The following is an 18473-nucleotide window of genomic DNA, read 5'->3' on the forward strand; positions in this document are numbered from 1 at the left end:
TTCTCCTCTCGCTGTCAAGGGTTGAGTACCCAAAGGCAGTGTTCTGGGCCCAGTTTTATTCCTAATCTTCATTAATGATCTTTCTGACTCTCTGGAAAATCCTTTTTATCTCTTTGCTGATGACCTCACTCTCTACCGTGACATCCTTTATCCTTCTGTCAGACAGGCTGCAGCCTCTTACCTCTCCTCAGACCTTGATCAAATTACAATCTGATCAAATACGTGGAACATGTCTTTCAATCCGGAGATATCCCACACACTCACCCACTCTCTCTCTCCGAAAGGACTGCAGGCCCTCCCATCTACTTTCTCAACAAACGTCTCGAAGATGTTCAGTCGCTCAAATTATTGGGTCTCACTCTCAGCCATGATCTCTCTTGGGCAGGCCACATTTCTAAGTTGACCAGATGCTGACATGCATTAAAAAAGACCAATAGTCTAACAACGGTGTAGCCGGTCTTGGATCTGCTGAGTGGGGGGATTTGTTGTCCCCCGTCATGTGACCATGACGGACGTCATGTGACCATGACGGGGCACCCGGTCTTCAGCTCTGATTGGTGGATATTTGTGAGGGATACATACACCAGACAGATAGACAAACATTGTTCCAGATGGTATTGCCCTATGGACTACGCTGTAAAATGTGGCTACCAACCATGTGACTGATGACCTCATCAATTTTTTTTCTGATCAATTTATACCTAGATTATGCTCAAGAAATTTCATACTGATCAGATCAAGCGTTCTACTTGTTGATTTATGTTGCCATAATGAAGGCACCTATGACATCATCATTAACATATGTAGTTCCCCATGGGGAGTACTTTGCAATGAGCCACCTTTCAATTGTTTCCATGGAGCAGTTTCGGAGATATAGAGATGCAAAGTTTTTTGGTTTTACAAAGATGGCGCCCATACCACGTGCCAAATGCTGCCATAATTATCCAAAAAAAATTCTACAGAAGGGTACACTCTTATGGTAAAAAAAGTTGTGTCAATCGGACCATTGTTTGCAGAGAAAAAGATTTTAAAGGGAATAAAACCCGCACAATGTCGGCGGAAGGGACATACAGTCACGGAAAAAAGTAAGTACACCCCATGTAAAGTTCTGACTTTTTCAACATATTTCAACATACAGCTATTTGATCTTCATTTCAACAATATTGAGAGATAAAGGTGATATAATATAACAAATATCATGAAACATTTACATTTTGTAGTCCATTGCATAATTTAAATAAACATAACTGCAAATTTCGCATGTGGAAAAAGTAAGTACACCCTTGGCTGTAATAGGTGGTATTGCCCCCTTTGGCAGAAACAACCTCAAGTAGGCATTTCTTATAACTGTCTACCAGTCTCTGACATCGACAAGGAGAAATTTTTGCCCACTCCTCCATGCAGAATTCTTTCAGCTGTGCGATGTCTGAGGGGTTTCTTGCATGCACAGCTCGTTTCAAATCCCCCCACAACATCTCGATGGGAGTTAGATCCGGGCTTTGACTTGGCCATTCCAGAATCCTCCATTTCTTTCTTTTCAGCCATTCCTTGGTGGATTTACTGGTATGTTTAGGGTCATTGTCATGTTGCAAGGTCCACCTTCGGTTGAGCTTCAACTCTCCGACAGATGGCTTCACATTATCCTCAAACACAATCTGGTACAATGAAGAATTCATAGTGGATTCTATGATGGTGAGCTGCCCAGGTCCTGATGCAGCAAAGCTGCCCCAAATCATAATATTTCCACCACCATGCTTTACAGTTGTTATCAGGTTCTTGTGGTCAAATGCTGTCTTTGGTTTTCGCCAAACATGTCTTCTGGTACTGTGGCCAAATAGCTCTCCCTTTGACTCATCTGTCCAGAGCACATTGTTCCAGAAGTGCTGGTCTTTGCCTCGGTGTTCATTGGCAAACTTTAGTCTTGCCCTGATATTCTTTCTGGACAGCAAAGGTTTCCTCCTGGCACACCTCCCATGTAGATCAAATTTGTGCAGCCTCTTTCTAATGGTAGACTCGTGCACTTTGACATCAACAGTGGCAAGAGCTACCTGTAGGTCCCGTGATGACATTCTGGGGTTCTTAGAGACGTCTTTCAGCATCTTGCGGTCTGCTCTCGGGCTGAACTTGCTGGGGCGGCCTGGCCTGAACAAGTTGGCAGTGTTTGGAATCTTCTCCACTTGTAGATGATCTTCCGGACAGTCGAATGATTGATTTCAAATTGTTTGGAGATGTTTTTAAATCCCTTCCCAGACTCGTAGGCATCTATAATCTTCTTTCCGAAGGCCTCAGAGAGCTCTTTTGATCTAGGCATGGTGACGCCGCACACTTCAACAACAAAGAGCAAACCAAACTAAATGTCTGAGATTTAAATAAGACAGGTTCCTCCAAGATCCTCTCTAACGATGTTCTAATCATTTGCACCTGAGCTGTTGCACCTGATTCTAATTTTAGGTATTTGAAGTAGTGATAAATGTAGGGGTGTGGCGGACACGGAAGCCCACTGGCGTGGTGACATCATTCCGCGCACCAAGTGGGCGGCGGCCACGCCCGAGGGGTAGGCGTGGCCTCAGGATATACACTGGGCGCGCAGCCCGGAGCGCGCCACTGCTACAGTGACCTCTTGTCAATAAAGACACTTTTGTTTTACCACTTTGTCCGCTTCCTCCTTGGTCGCAAGTCGCGCGTGTAGCACCGCGCTTCATTGGTGACCGACGTGATGCGTCAAAGCCTGTACTGGGCTTTGGCCTGCAGGAACCAGATCTCTGCCTGAGCTTCCCAGAACTCGGGGAGCTTTATCGCTACCGCGTTGGTTGCCATGGCTGTGGCGGTTTCGGGTGGTCAGTGACGGCTGACCAAACGTTGGAGTCACCAATGTGGTCACCTCGTGGTGGCCGCCATGCCCCGCCCACCACCACCGCGGAAACCGCGGCCTCCGGCTTCACCGCAAACCTGGTGCCATTTCCACGCTAGGTTCAGCCACGAGGCTCGGCAATGTCGCCCGCCGTGCTCATTCGGCAGGTCGGGAAATGCCCGGGCCGGCCCTCGGTAGTGGCACTGAGCGCCGGCCGATTAAACAGCCTCCTATACATAACGGACACCTTATCTGGGCGCCGTTACCTGTGTGACACGGGAGCGCAGGTGAGTGTCGTTCCCGCCGGTACGTCCGACAAGCAGTCCGCGGGCCGGGGCCCCGCGCTGCTTGCTGCCAACGGTACGCCCATTCGCACGTACGGAAAACGCTGCCTTTCTCTGCGGTTCGGAGGGCAGGTTTTCCGATGGTCGTTCGTCACTGCCGACGTGCCTATGGCACTGCTCGGCGCGGACTTCCTTTGTGCCAATGGCCTGTTGGTCGATGTCAAGCACAGAAGGCTTGTCCAGGCTGAGATGTTCAGCTCGCTCGCTTGCGCGTTGCCCGCGTCGTTGAGCAGCTCACGGAGCGGGTCATGGAGCGGCTCGCCGAGCGGCTTGCTGAGCGGCTCGGTTCCGGCCAGGTTCATCTGCACGCTTCCGGCAGCGGACGAATTCACCCGCCTCCTCGGCCGTTTCCCGGCCCTCACGAGGCCCACCTTCTCGGCGTGGACCGTCAAGCACGGGGTGGAACATCACATCCCCACCGCTGGGCCACCGGTCTACGCCCGGGCACGCCGCCTCGAGCCGACGAAGCTCGTGGTAGCTAAAGCGGCGTTTGCTACGCTGCAGCGGCTCGGCATCGTGCGGCGCTCCGAGAGCGCTTGGGCATCGCCGCTCCACATCGTGCCCAAGCCCGGCAGGGGATGGCGACCGTGCCGGGACTACCGCCGTCTCAACGACGCCACCACCCCCGACCGCTACCCCGTCCCCCATATTCAGGACTTTTCCGCCCGCTTGGTGAATATGTCCTTCTTCTCGAAGGTGGACCTCATACACGGTTACCTCCAGGTCCCCGTCAGGCCGGAGGACATCCTGAAGACGGCTGTCATCACGCCGTTCGGTCTTTTCGAATTTCTTCGGATGCCCTTCGGTTTGAAGAATGCGGCTCAGGCGTTCCAGCCGCTCATGGACAGCGTCTTGCGCGACTTGGATTTCATCTACGTCTATCTGGATAATATCCTCGTCGCAAGCGCGTCCCGCGAAGAGCACCTACACCATCTCCGCACGCTCTTCGCATGTCTGGGCCAGCACGGCCTGATCGTGAACCCCGCCAAGTGCCGGTTCGGTGTCGCCGAAATCGACTTTTTGGGGCAATGCGTCACCAGGCACGGGGCCGTCCCCCTACCGGCCAAGGTGGAGGCGGTGAAAGGGTTTCCGCGCCCCCGTACGATCAGGGGGCTCCAGGAGTTCCTGGGCATGGTAAACTTTTACCACCGTTTCCTGCCCCGCATCGCCCAGCTCCTGCACCCCTTGCACGAGGCCCTCCGGGGGAAGCCAGGCAAAGGTGACGTCACCTGGACCGAGCAGATGGATGCGGCGTTCATGGGCGCGAAGCTCGCCTTGGGTAATGCCACCATGCTCGCGCACCCGGCGCCCGATGCACCGATCGCCCTCACCACCGACGCCTCAAACTACGCGGTGGGCGCGGTGCACAAGCAATGGGTGCGTGGAGCTTGGCAACCGCTGGCGTTCTTCAGCCGGCAGCTTCGCCTGCCCGAACGCCGGTACAGTATCTTCGACCGCGAGTTGTTCGGGCTCCACCTGGCGGTCAGGCACTTCCGCCATCTGCTCGAGGGCCGTGCCTTCACGGCCTTCGTCGACCACAAGCCACTGGTGTTTGCGATGGGCAAGGTCGCCGAGCCGTGGTCGGCCCGGCAGCAGCGTCACCTCTCGGCCGTGTCCGAATACACGATGGACATCCGGCACGTCGCGGGGAAGGACAACCCAGTGGCGGATTGCCTTTCCCGGTCCGTTGCCCACGCGGTCCACCTCGGCATCGACTACGCCCGGATTGGCGGCGGACCAGGCCGCCGACCCCGACGTCCAGGCCTTGCGGACCGCCGTTACGGGCCTCTGCGTCACCGAGGTGCCGTTCACCGGCGCGGGCACGGCCCTCTGGTGCGACGTCTCCCTTGGGCGGCCTCGCCCCATCATGCCCGCGGGCTGGCAGCGCCGGATTTTCTAATCCATCCACGGCCTGTCCCACCCGGGCACGAGGGCCTCCCAGAGGTTGATCGCCGACAAGTTTGTCTGGCATGGCCTCCGGAAGGCCGTCCGCAGCTGGGCCAGGACATGCCTCGCATGCCAGTGCGCGAAGGTGCACCGACACACCCAGGCCCCATTGGCCCCGTTTGCGGTGCCGGAACGTCGGTTTGACCACGTTCACATGGACCTGGTGGGACCTCTGCCCCCCTCGCGGGGTTTCATCCACGTCCTGACCATGATGGACCGCACCACCCGGTGGCCGGAGGCCGTGCCTTTGGCATCAACGACGGCGGCGGACGTTGCGCAGGCGTTCATCGCCACCTGGGTCGCCCGGTTCGGCGCCCCCTCGGACATCTCGTCCGACCGCGGCCCCCAGTTCACCTCGGAGCTCTGGGGGGCGATCGCGCGGGGGCTCGGGGTCCAGCTGCACCGCACCACGGCCTACCACCCCCAGGCTAACGGCCTGTGCGAGCGGTTCCACCGCTCATTGAAGGCCGCGCACCGGGCCACCCTTCGCGACGGCGGCTGGGTCGACAGGCTCCCCTGGGTCCTGCTGGGCCTCCGGACGGTGCCCAAGGAGGACCTGCGTGCATCCGCGGCGGAGTTGGTCTTTGGACAACCGCTGCGGGTGCCGGGCGAGTTCCTCCCCGACCCCACGGCACCTTGGTCCGTGGAACAGGAGCGCTTCGCGCTGCAGGAGACCGCCCGGAGGTTCGCCCCGGTGCCGACCGCGCACGACGGGCACCCACCCACGCACGTCGCCCCGGAGCTTCGCACCGCGGAGTATGTCTTCGTCCGGCACGACGCCCACCGGACACCACTGTGGCCCCCGTATGACGGGCCTTTCCGCGTGCTGGAGACCGGGGTGAAATACTTCACCTTGGATGTCAGCGGTACTCCCGACCGCGTCTCGGTGGATCGACTCAAGCTGGCCCACCTCGACGTGGACCACCCACCGCCGGTGGCTCGGCCGCCGCGTCGGGGCCGCCCCCCGGCGGGCGGTCCCCCGTCACCGCCCAGCACCGCCGGCACGCCGCCCCCTGGTCCTGCACCCATCCCGGGCGCAGCCGGAGGCATCCCAGCTGGCATCCCTGCACCCCGGACGCCGCCGGTCGCCAGAGGGCGCTTCGGCCGGGTCATCCGTTTGCCCCGCAAACTGTCCCTCCAGGTGCGCGGGAATTCTGGGGGGGCGCGTGTGGTGGACACGAAAGCCCACTGGCGTGGTGACATCATTCTGCGCACCAAGTGGGCGGCGGCCACGCCCGAGGGGTAGGCGTGGCCTCAGGATATACACTGGGCGCGCAGCCCGGAGCGCGCCAGTGCTACAGTGACCTCTTGTCAATAAAGACACTTTTGTTTAACCGCGTTGTCCGCTTCCTCCTTGGTAGCAAGTCTCGCGCGTAGCACCGCGCTTCAGGAGTGTACTTACTTTTTCCACGTGCGAAATTTGCATTTATGTTTATTTTAATGATACAATGGACTACAAAATGTAAATGTTTCATGATATTTGTTATATTATATCACCTTTATCTTTCAATATTGTTGAAATGAAGATCAAATAGCTGTATGTTGAAATATGTTGAAAAAGTCAAAACTTTACATGGGGTGTACTTACTTTTTCACGTGACTGTATATCCACCAGACGGAGAAACGGCTGTTACAGACGGCATTGCCCTACAGGCTACGCCGTAGAAAATATAAATGTATGAGAACAGAAACAATGCCGGAACAACGCAGGCATGTTTCAGTCGTTCAGGCATTTGGCTCGTGCTTCACTTAACTTGTGCTGTCATTTTAGACTAGCATCTTCAATCCACAAGCTCACAGGATATGATGTCTGCTTTTTGAATTGAATTGCGAGGTGGGTAAAATAATTTCATGTTTCATGTGGAAAATATAAATTGATGAAATGAAGGGCTGAATAGTGTCCTCCGGTGCCAAAGTTCCTGGTGTATTCTTATGCCAACCAACTTTGAAACTGGCTAGATTTTGACAACTTTAGAACCCTTTAGAATTACCCTTTAGAAATTACCCTTTCGGGTTACCCTTTAGAATTACCCTTTAGAATTACCCTTTAGAATTACCCTTTAGAATTACCCTTTAGAATTACCCTTTAGATTACCCTTTAGAACTTTAAAATGTACCCTATAAAATTACCCTTTATAATTACCCTTTAGAAATTACCCTTTAGAACCCATTCGAATTACCCTTTAGAATTAAACACAGTGGGGTAGCAAGGTTCTTCTTCGTCATTACTGATGGACGGATGGATGAAACAAAGTAAATAGCCAAATATTGAAGCAGCTTTACAGCCTAGAAAAAAATTACCTCACCCCTTCGTGTGCAAGCGTGCTCGGGATGAGATTCCGTGCAATTTGCCAAATTCAGAGCCAAAGTGCTGCTAAACTGCAGGGCCGTGTTCTGATTCACGTTCTACAGTGTTCAAAATCTAAAATCCAATTGAAATTAAGTAGCTCCTCGATCATAGACTGGCATCTGTAGACAGACCGACAGACAGACAACGTGAACGAATTGCTTAACCCCCGAATTTCACTTCGTGTACTGGGTAATTAATCAGTCATTGGATCTGTATGTGCTCCATCATGCCCTCACACTATGGCAGCGGGGGATGGCAAAGAGGAAGGGAGGGAGGGACGTGTGAGAAATTTAGCGGGTTAAAGTGATTTTCAGGGCACTCTGTACAGACACCCACCCACCTTTCGTGATACAAATGGACCTATCACCCTAGCTCAAAGCAAATTGTTACGACTTGGAAAAAAACGGCCAAACGTTTCGCAAGAAGCATAACAAATCAATGAGAATTTAATCTTGTCTGCAACGATCTGATTCTCGAACACCGAGGAAAAGGAACAAAGCAAGGATTTTTGGAAAGATATGTTAACGAAGTCCAAATCAAAGTAACAACAAACAACATGCATTTTAAAGGCCATTTTCCCTGCTAGAGCGGGGGTTAGCCTTGCGGTCCCCATGACGATCTTCTCCATTTTGCCCTATTTTCTGCATCTCTCCTTGTTAACCCCCTTGCCCGCATTTCTTCTTCCACCATCTTTAGCCAAGTCTTTCTTGGTCTTCCCCGTCCTCTACTTCCTTCTACATTCATTTCCATCACTCTTCTCAACCAGTCACTTTCATCCTTCCTCAACACATGACCAAACCATCTCAACCTGTTCCTCTTCACAGCAGCAATCACAGGCTCTATTCCCATCATCTTTCGCAATTCATCATTTGTCTTCCTCTCTCGGGATGCTCGGGATGCCGGACGAGCATCCAAATCCAAAGTAAACAAAGTAAACACAGTCAAAGTAAACACAAATCCAAATCAAAGTCAAAGTCAAAGTCAAAGTCAATCAAATCAAAGTTTCCAAATCAAAGTAAACACAATGGAAACTGGAATTACAGTGCTTAAGGCTATCAGATTTGATATGCGATTTACAGAGACCAACCCACAGTAAGAATGGACCTACTATCCCAGCTCAAAGTGTATAGGTTACGACTTGTAAAAAAAAAAAATTTTTTTTTAGAAAAATTATAGACCAAGAGAGAATTATTTGATATATGTGGTGTCTATCTTCTTTGATATCCAGTAAAATTGACAGACATGTGAATTTAGTTTGAAACGGATGCTTTGTGATTCGTGAAAATGTCTTTTGTGTCTTCTTGTATTTTGTTCTCAAAGTATACGTTCTATAATGTTTCAATGCATGCTCACAAGGGTCACATTTTGGTATTCCATAGTTTGCTAACGGGTACCCGGCATTTCCCAGTGCTGTGCTAATCCTGTTGGCCTTTTGCAAAAAATCCAATTTTGTTTTTTTCTATTTTGGGCTGGGGCCTAAAACAATTCCCTACACCCACTAAAGATTGGGGTCGGGGATCATTTAATATTGGAGAGTGCGCGATTACTCTCTTTGTAGGGTTAGCATGGGAAAAAATTACCTTTCACATTGCTACAAAGACTTAGGGATTAGAAAGCAATTTTTTTTCAATTTTCAACTTTTTCTGCCTAAAACACTCCCGGCACTCACTAATGAACTACTGAAAGTTTGATAATGATTTGTTTGCCCATCACTGAGAGAAATGGCAACACACGCACACAAACGCACACACAGATCTCTTGTAGCATATATTGTCTTAATGCAGGCATTTATTAAATTAACCTACAAAGAAGTTATACTTGTAATGCAAGGAGCTAATTTTACTTCAGAATTCCTCATATGAAGTTCTTTCCACGGTTTTGATTTTTAATGCTGAGAGTGAAACACTGGGATGACAGTTTATAGTGGAGTCAGGATTCAAACCCAGGCGAGACGGCTTAGGTGTGAAAGTGCATACCTCTCGGTCATCCTGTCAGCCCTATATGATAATTATACTGTCCATGAAATAAAACTAGTGCTAAAAAAATTGAAGCCATGGATGATTATGAAGGAATTTTATCATCCATCTATATAATATATATATAAAGCAGTAAAGTATGTTTGTTTGTTTGTCCTCTTATAACTCGAGAACTACTCATCGCAGAGAAAAACCAAAGGCATATTCGGAATCAGTACGTCTCAGAGCAACTACAGCACACCTTAAATTTTAAAAAACTTCGGGTTTTAAAATTAGCGTATTAGCGCAGAAGCGCTAGCAGAAGAGGGAGGGAATCGAAGGGAGGGAGCGCAGCGCTCCCTCTACCGCTTCGCAGCGCCAGCGCTTCTGTTAGCGTAATGGTGCACAGGCGGTTCTCACTATTGCGCATGCGCAAATGCGCTGTTCCGATGCTTCATGTTCCTGCAAAGACTTTGGCGCATGCGCAAATGACGACACATGGGCCACTGTATGTTCGTTTAATACGTACGCGCTTTGATGGGCGGGGCGTATGGCGTTCATGAAATGGTCGAATGCGGAAGTGCTTGAAGCCGTTGCGAGCGACTCGCACGATCTCTTGTCATGGTCCACAAGATTATCACAGAGACGTGCAGCTTCCAGCATTACGAGATATGATCGAGACCTAACTTTTGAGACCAGTCCCAGCCTTCTAGGCCCCGTGGTTGGTTCAGACGACCCCGACAAAGGACGTGTTGGATTTTATCGCGAGCCGATTCGAGCGCCGACGTGCCGGCGAACAAAACCAGTCATATCTTTTTAACGCGTGGTTCGATTTTTACAAAATAAACTTTTTCTTGAAGGGCTGATCCGTGCACTCACAACGATACCGAGTTTGACCCTGGGAGAGCCGTTTTGCGCCGGCAAAGGCGCCTTGTTTTCCGTGATGACCATGTCGTGCTGCATAGATTACCATAAATTATAATATATTACCGGCGGCGCGTTCCGTGACGTCACGGCTCACTTAATTGCAATTATCTCTGGGATTCCTTGGCCGAATCGTACCAACTTCTATATATATAAAGCAGTAAAGTATGTTTGTTTGTCTTCTTATAACTCGAGAACTACTCATGGCAGAGAAAAACCAAAGGCATATTCGGAATCAGTACGTCTCAGAGCAACTACAGCACACCTTAAATTTTAAAAAACTTCGGGTTTTAAAATTAGCATATTAGCGCAGAAGCGCTAGCAGAAGAGGGAGGGAATCGAAGGGAGGGAGCGCAGCGCTCCCTTGAGCGCTTCGCAGCGCCAGCGCCTCTGTTAGCGTAATTAGCGTATTTCGGAACGTTAATTTTTCAACTTAATTATTCGGAATCAGTACGTCCCAGAGAAACTTCGTAATGTTAATTTTTCAACTTCATCCGATTGACATGGGACCAACGGCATGTGACAGAGAGTGAAACATACATGCTACATTTATTTGACGACAATGAGTTCCGACTTCCAGGTTCGTGCCGCCAACCCTGTTAGGCGCCTCTTGCGGCACACAGGGAATTACCAGTGAACTGGTACTCAATTTGCCGACCTCGGTAGGATGACAGGCTGAGTCAACCCCCCTGGTGTTAAGGGGGAGGAGGAGGGGAGGGGGAAGAGGAGGGGAGGGGAGGGGGGGAGGGGGGAAGGGGGTAGGGGGGAAGGGGGGGGAGGGGGAGGTGAAGGGGGGAGGGGAAGGGAGAGGGGGGGAGGGGCCCTTCTTCCCCCGGGCACCCCCACAACCTCCCCTCCCCCCCTTCCCCTCCCCCCCTTCCCCCTCCCCCTCCCCCTGTTCCCCTCCCCTCCTCTTCCCCCTCCCCTCCTCCTCCCCCCCCTCTCCCCCTCCCCCCCTCCCCCCTCCCCCCCGTTCCCCTCCCCTCCTCTTCCCCCTCCCCTCCTCCTCCCCTGCCCGGCAATGCCGGGTACTTCTGCTAGTTTAATATAAGAACAAACTCTCTAAAAATGTTTTACATAAACTCTCAAGCAAGAGTGAATCAAGATATAAAGTTTTTAAAAATATGTTAAATTCGATCATAAGATATGCTAAAATCAGATTTTACAGGGATAATTTTTCTCAATATAAAAGTAATGCATAGTGCATGGAATATTCATTAATTTATTGTTAAACAAAAAGAATAGAGACCATTCTAATACATTGACACATTATAATGGAAGAAGTATGAAAAAATCAAAAGACATTGCAAATTCTATAAATAATTTATTTCCTGAAATGGGTTCTACTCTTGATAAGGCCAATGCAGAAGACAAAGTGAATATTTGGAAATACGGTAAAGTTTGGTAAAAGTGAATGTCCATAAACTGGTAATTGAACAATGTATTTTTATCCTGCTGCAGAAATTGAGATATTATCAATTGAATTATATTGTTACATAAATGCTTGATTGTTATATTGCAAAGTTGTTTAAAAATATTAAAGCATCTGACATTGAGGAATTTAGTCATTGAGTTATAAAATCTGTAATTAAGTCAATAAGTTGTCCAATACGTCATATTTTTTAATATATCATTAAGTAAACGAATTTTTCCACATAAACTAAAGATTTCTAAGAATACTGTGATTTTAAAGTGGGTTTTAAGAAAAGAGTTAATCAATTATAGACCAATTTCAGTGCTCTTTTTTTTCTAAATTACTGGCAAATATTGTATTTAAAAGAATAATAAAGTTTCTTGATAAAAATGACGTCTTTGTAAAAAAAAAAAAAAAAAAAAAAAAAAACTATGGGTTTGATGTTAATTATTTCAGATCTATTGCTTAGTTGTTCTTACCAATAAAATTGTTGATGCCTTTGAAAATAAGTTATTCATAATTGGTATATTTGTTCACCTGTCAATGGCATTTAACATGATTAACAATAATATGATGTTATCTAAATTGCAGCAGTATGGCATTTGTGGGTTTAACTAGGACTGGTTCGCTAGTTATTTGAAGATCGCTTGCAGTGCACTAAATAAAAATAGTCTACAAATCAACATTTTGGGGATGTCTTGCTTGTCATTATATACTTAAATTATATTTATAAAGCATCTTATTTGTTGTTTTTCATGTTGAATGTTGATGACACTAATTTTTTTATTGCAACAACAATATGAATTCTCTCTGTAAAGCTGTAAATGATAATTTGATAATTTGATTAAAGTATGTAAATGGTTTCAGGATGATGGGCTCTCAGTGAATTCCAAAAAATACAATTTCCTTTTGTTTGGTAATTCAATTAATTATATTAATTAAATTGCCAAACAAAATATGGAATTGTATGTGTTAAAATATACTTGAATAATGAAGAAATCCTAAAGGTTGAAAGAGCAAAGTTTATTGGGCAAAGTTGATTGATTCTAATTTATCTTGGAAATCTCACATTTCTGAAGTAGAAAAAAAAGTTACAAAAACATTGGTTTCATTTATATGTTGAGATACTTCCAGATGATGTATTGCATATGCTTTATGGCATGCCAGTTTTACCATATTTTTTCTTGTTGCAACTTAGTTTGGGGAAGTACCCTCCAGTCATATATGAGAAAGCTTTCTGTACTGCAAAATATATTTTTTTGTTTCATACCTCGTGTATCACCTAGAACTATACCGACCGAACTGTTGATGATAAAGTGGAGAAAGGCCCTCGTTACCTGACAACAGAAATCCAACATACGATACTGAGACCAATTATTTCCTGATTTGAAGTTACTGAAACTTAATGACATTACTGTATCCCAACAAAGTATTTTAATGCACCACTATGTAAACAAATTTATCCCAATTCATTTTTGTAAACTATTTTATTTTAACAATGAATATCATCAATAGGATACGAGATCCTCTTTCCTTTCAGCATAATATTCGTTTTGCAGCTCCAAAAATATGGAACAACATTTTCATTGGCATAATAAATGCACCCTCATTGAATAGTTTTAAATGTAGATTGAAGCATTTTTTGAATTCTGAATATTCTGGATGTCACAGCAGGTGGGAGGTATTTCTTGCTTTATACATTGCCTACACATGTTGCACTTTCATATGACATGTTATGTGAAACTTTTATTTTGTGTTTTGTGTTATGTAATGTCAGTGTTGCATGAATCTTGTGTTTATTGCTTGATCGCTATGAATATTCCTTTTGTATGTATAATGGCGTTTCTGCCACAGGCTTTGTTTTTCTGGGATGGTGCCATCCGTTTGATGCAAACAATTGTAAATTTTATTTAAAATTATTTTGTGGAACATAAATGTTATTTTGAATGAAAAAAACAACATATTTAAGACAATGAAGGGTATCGGCTAAACATAGCTAAGTGCAGAATAATTTTTCAGCAGAACGGACATTGACAGACCAGGGGCCACCATTTCAGAGTAAAGAAAACAAAATTTAGGATGGTAGTAAGAGGTTATTTTACTTAGAGTATAATAAATACATGGAATACTCTCCCTGCAAATGTAGTGGCAAGCCTGGTGGTGACTTAATGGTTAAGGTGGCTGGCTTCAGATCTTAGGGTCTTGAGTTTGAGCCCTTGTTGTGCCATTGAAATAACACTAGTTAGGTGCATTGACTCAGCCTGTCATCCTTCAGCCAAAATGAGTACCAGATTACTGGGGTAATAAGCCATTTGAGTATCCAGCGTCAGAGTGGCGACCCATCCAGGATTGTACTGGTTATTTATTTTAAAGGTAGTGACAGTAGAAAGAGTATATAGTTTCAAAATTGAGTTAGATGGGTATTGAGGAGTGGTGATATGTCGATACTTATATATTAGAAAAGTTGCGCAGCCTTAATCGGTTAAATGACTTACACCTGCATTGAAGTTCCTTGTAATTTCTTTGAAATCCTTGTAATTAATCTAGATACTAAGGGTGAGGCTCTACATGTTTTGTGCCCCACTGTTATTGCATATTTGGAGCATTTTCATACTTGTACCACTACTTCACTACATCAATATATTCAGCTCTGCTACACTTATGTCACTGATCAGTCATTTGAAGCTATGGCATTTGTAAGAACAAAAAGAGGCACTGTAAACTAATTTGTGGAGTACCCTGTATATTTTCAAATAATGCAGAAAGTAATAATTAGAGAGACAATATCAATCAATAAATTTCGCCAAGGCATTAGCACCCAATTACCTCCTCATTTTAAAAAGATATAGTGAGATCTATCATCCCTAAATTTATGGACAGATATGTTTGCATTTCCATCAGAAAAATTACATGCTCTAACCAAACAACATCACTTAATTGCTTTTGCTTTGTCAAAATATAAGCTTTGCTTTAAACACATAAGCAAAATGTACAAACTAAAAACGTTCCACTTTTATAAATCCTAATTCAACAGCCTGTGCATACGCATTTTTTATATTGAAGGTGTGGAAATGTAACATGAGCTTGTTGGGAAAAATGGCATTTTCCTGCATTCAATTTTTTTGTATAATATGACTATTTTATACTTCAGAATATAAACATGCAGTACCCAAACGTGTTGTCCCACAGCACGCAGAAATTGCTGTAGCTCCTTTGACCATCACCCTTGTGCGTGAGGAAGTAATTGACTTCTCTAAACCTTTCATGAGCCTTGGAATCTCCATTCTCATCAAGAAGCCACAGAAGTCAAAACCTGGGGTGTTCTCCTTCCTCGACCCTTTGGCCTATGAGATTTGGATGTGCATCGTTTTTGCTTACATTGGTGTCAGTGTGGTTCTCTTCCTTGTGAGTCGCTTCAGTCCTTATGACTGGCACACACCCGAAGAGGCGGAAGGCCGGGAAACAGGCACCAGGGCACCTGGTGTAGCAGCCGGAGCTGCAAGAGGGTCCTCGTCACCTGACAGAGGTGGCCTTGCCGTAGAATCATCCAATGAGTTCAGCATCTTCAACAGCCTGTGGTTTTCGCTTGGTGCTTTTATGCAGCAAGGTTGTGATATCTCGCCAAGGTGAGAGATCTGCACACTTTAACTCTTCATAACACTCTCGCTTTCACTTACCTTTTCCACATCAGGCACCAAAACACCAAGAGCCTTGGATATCTGTATCCTAAGCTATTGCACTTGTTTTTCCCAAAGTTTTCAGCTTGGATATAGCTACAAGTGAGAAGAATGCATCATTGATTTTTCTTTTATTGTGTACTTGCACAAAGGGCAATAACATTAGAAGACATCATTGTACATTCCATTGAATTCCAAAGCTATTGAGAAACAATGGAATACCAACCCATGGACCATGGAATATGGCATTTGATTGTGGGAATGCTTGGGCAAATTGCATTAGTTAACAGAAGGCATTTTGGATTGGGAGACACTACACCAATGAGAAACATTGATTCCTATGAGTAAAGGTTTTCAAATATGTTGTGTATACATTAGCCGTTGCATCTGTTATCTGATGGGTCACTTTGAAACCACAAACTCTGAGCTCGTCATTGTGTAACCGATACATGTCACATCCTCCCGATCCATAAAATGAACTTAGGCTTGTTGATTATTCCAGAAGAGATGATCAGCAAGTCTGAGCCTGACACAGAAGTGGAAAAATAAAATAAGGGTGATTCAAAAGGACTAAGCTGTACTTAAAATGTTTTATATATAAATGGAGGTCGTTTGAGTTAAAAATTGCCCGCCATTTCGTCTGTTACATAAATGCACGTTTTTAGATGGGTTTTCATGACATCACAGACAAATTTGTTCTTGGATGGCTGTAAGTGTCAGAAAGAGCATTCAAGTGTACAGCTGTGCGCATTAATATTTCGCTTTGAATCACTGTAAAATATGTGTGATTGAAGGCTGCTCAAATGATGGTAATAAGGCTGGCCTTTCTGCCCTTTCATCATTTTTTATACTTGAAAAAGCACAAGGAAATTGGAAAAGCAAATGATAGAATTTAGATTTATCATTCACTGGGTAATTTTTGATCGGAAATGTTTCATATTCTTCACAGGATTAACGTAAATGATTCCCATTCTTGAGGCCTTCTTTGATTTTGAAATCGGTCTGTGATGAAATACTTGAAAATAATGGCCATTTAAAAATCATGATTATGTGTTCAAAACGTCGGAAGATGTTAATTGAGTACGAAGGGCGAAGATGGAGAGTGGGTTTGGAGAGAGGAGAATGGAGGGAAGGAAAGTGTATAGGGTGTATCGGGTGGGGATAAAATTTCCATGAAGTTGCAGACGTAAAGGGGTAAGAATTTCCATGAAGTTGCAGACGTAAAGGTGATAAAATTTCCATGAAGATGCAGACGTAAAGGGGATAAAATTTCCATGAAGTTGCAGACGTAAAGGGGATAAAATTTCCATGAAGATGCAGACGTAAAGGGGATAAAATTTCCTTGAAGTTGCAGACGTAAAGGTGATAAAATTTCCATGAAGTTGCAGACGTAAAGGGGATAAAATTTCCATGAAGTTGCAGACGTAAAGCGGATAAAATTTCCATGAAGTTGCAGACGTAAAGGGGATAAAATTTCCATGAAGTTGCAGACGTAAAGGGGATAAAATTTCCATGAAGTTGCAGACGTAAAGGGGATAAAATTTCCATGAAGTTGCAAACGTAAAGGGGATAAAATTTCCATGAAGTTGCAGACGTAAAGGGGATAAAATTTCCATGAAGATGCAGACGTAAAGGGGACAAAATTTCCATGAAGTTGCAGACGTAAAGGGGATAAAATTTCCAAGAAGATGCGGACGTAAAGGGGATAAAATTTCCATGAAGATGCAGACGTAAAGGGGATAAAATTTCCATGAAGTTGCAGACTTAAAGAGGATAAAATTTCCATGAAGTTGCAGACGTAAAGGGGATAAAATTTCCATGAAGATGCAGACGTAAAGGTGATAAAATTTCCATGAAGTTGCAGACGTAAAGGTAATAAAATTCCCATGAAGATGTAGATGTAAAGGGGATAAAATTTCCATGAAGATGCAGATGTAAAGGGGATAAAATTTCCATGAAGTTGCAGACGTAAAGGGGATAAAATTTCCAAGAAGATGCAGACGTAAAGGGGATAAAATTTCCATGAAGATACAGACGTAAAGGGGATAAAATTTCCATGAAGATGCAGACGTAAAGGGGATAAAATTTCCATGAAGATGCAGACATAAAGGTGATAAAATTTCCATGAAGTTGCAGACGTAAAGGTAATAAAATTTCCATGAAGATGCAGACGTAAAGGGGATAAAATTTCCATGAAGATACAGACGTAAAGGGGATAAAATTTCCATGAAGATGCAGACATAAAGGGGATAAAATTTCCATGAAGTTGCAGACTTAAAGAGGATAAAATTTCCATGAAGTTGCAGACATAAAGGGGATAAAATTTCCATGAAGATGCAGACGTAAAGGTGATAAAATTTCCATCAAGTTGTAGACGTAAAGGTAATAAAATTCCCATGAAGATGTAGATGTAAAGGGGATAAAATTTCCATGAAGATGCAGACGTAAAGGGGATAAAATTTCCATGAAGTTGCAGACGTAAAGGCGATAAAATTTCCAAGAAGATGCAGACGTAAAGGGGATAAAATTTCCATGAAGATGCAGATGTAAAGGGGATAAAATTTCCATGAAGATGCAGATGTAAAGGGGATAAAATTTCCATGAAGATGCAGACGTAAAGGTGATAAAATTTCCATGAAGTTGCAGACGTAAAGGTAATAAAATTTCCATGAAGATGCAGACGTAAAGGGGATAAAATTTCCATGAAGATACAGACGTAAAGGGGATAAAATTTCCATGAAGTTGCAGACGTAAAGGTAATAAAATTCCCAGGAAGATGTAGATGTAAAGGGGATAAAATTTCCATGAAGATGCAGACGTAAAGGGGATAAAATTTCCATGAAGTTGCAGACGTAAAGGGGATAAAATTTCCAAGAAGATGCAGACGTAAAGGGGATAAAATTTCCATGAAGATGCAGACGTAAAGGGGATAAAATTTCCATGAAGATGCAGACGTAAAGGGGATAAAATTTCCATGAAGATGCAGACGTAAAGGGGATAAAATTTCCATG

At 45.3% G+C, this 18473-nt stretch overlaps 1 protein-coding gene across 1 annotated transcript in view; it reads left to right on the forward strand.

The window, feature by feature from the left end:
- LOC137426137 (glutamate receptor 4-like) overlaps positions 1–18473 on the forward strand; it is a 457447-nt gene that overhangs the window by 184660 nt on the left and 254314 nt on the right. The window contains exon 11 of the mRNA XM_078772908.1: positions 14975–15411. Coding sequence (XP_078629034.1) covers positions 14975–15411 — 437 coding nt within the window. The remainder of the gene's footprint in view (positions 1–14974; positions 15412–18473) is intronic.

The sequence above is a fragment of the Myxine glutinosa genome, chromosome 1, assembly GCF_964187855.1.
Source record: "Myxine glutinosa chromosome 1, kmMyxGlut1.1, whole genome shotgun sequence".
In the NCBI taxonomy this organism is placed as follows: Eukaryota; Metazoa; Chordata; class Myxini; order Myxiniformes; family Myxinidae; genus Myxine; species Myxine glutinosa.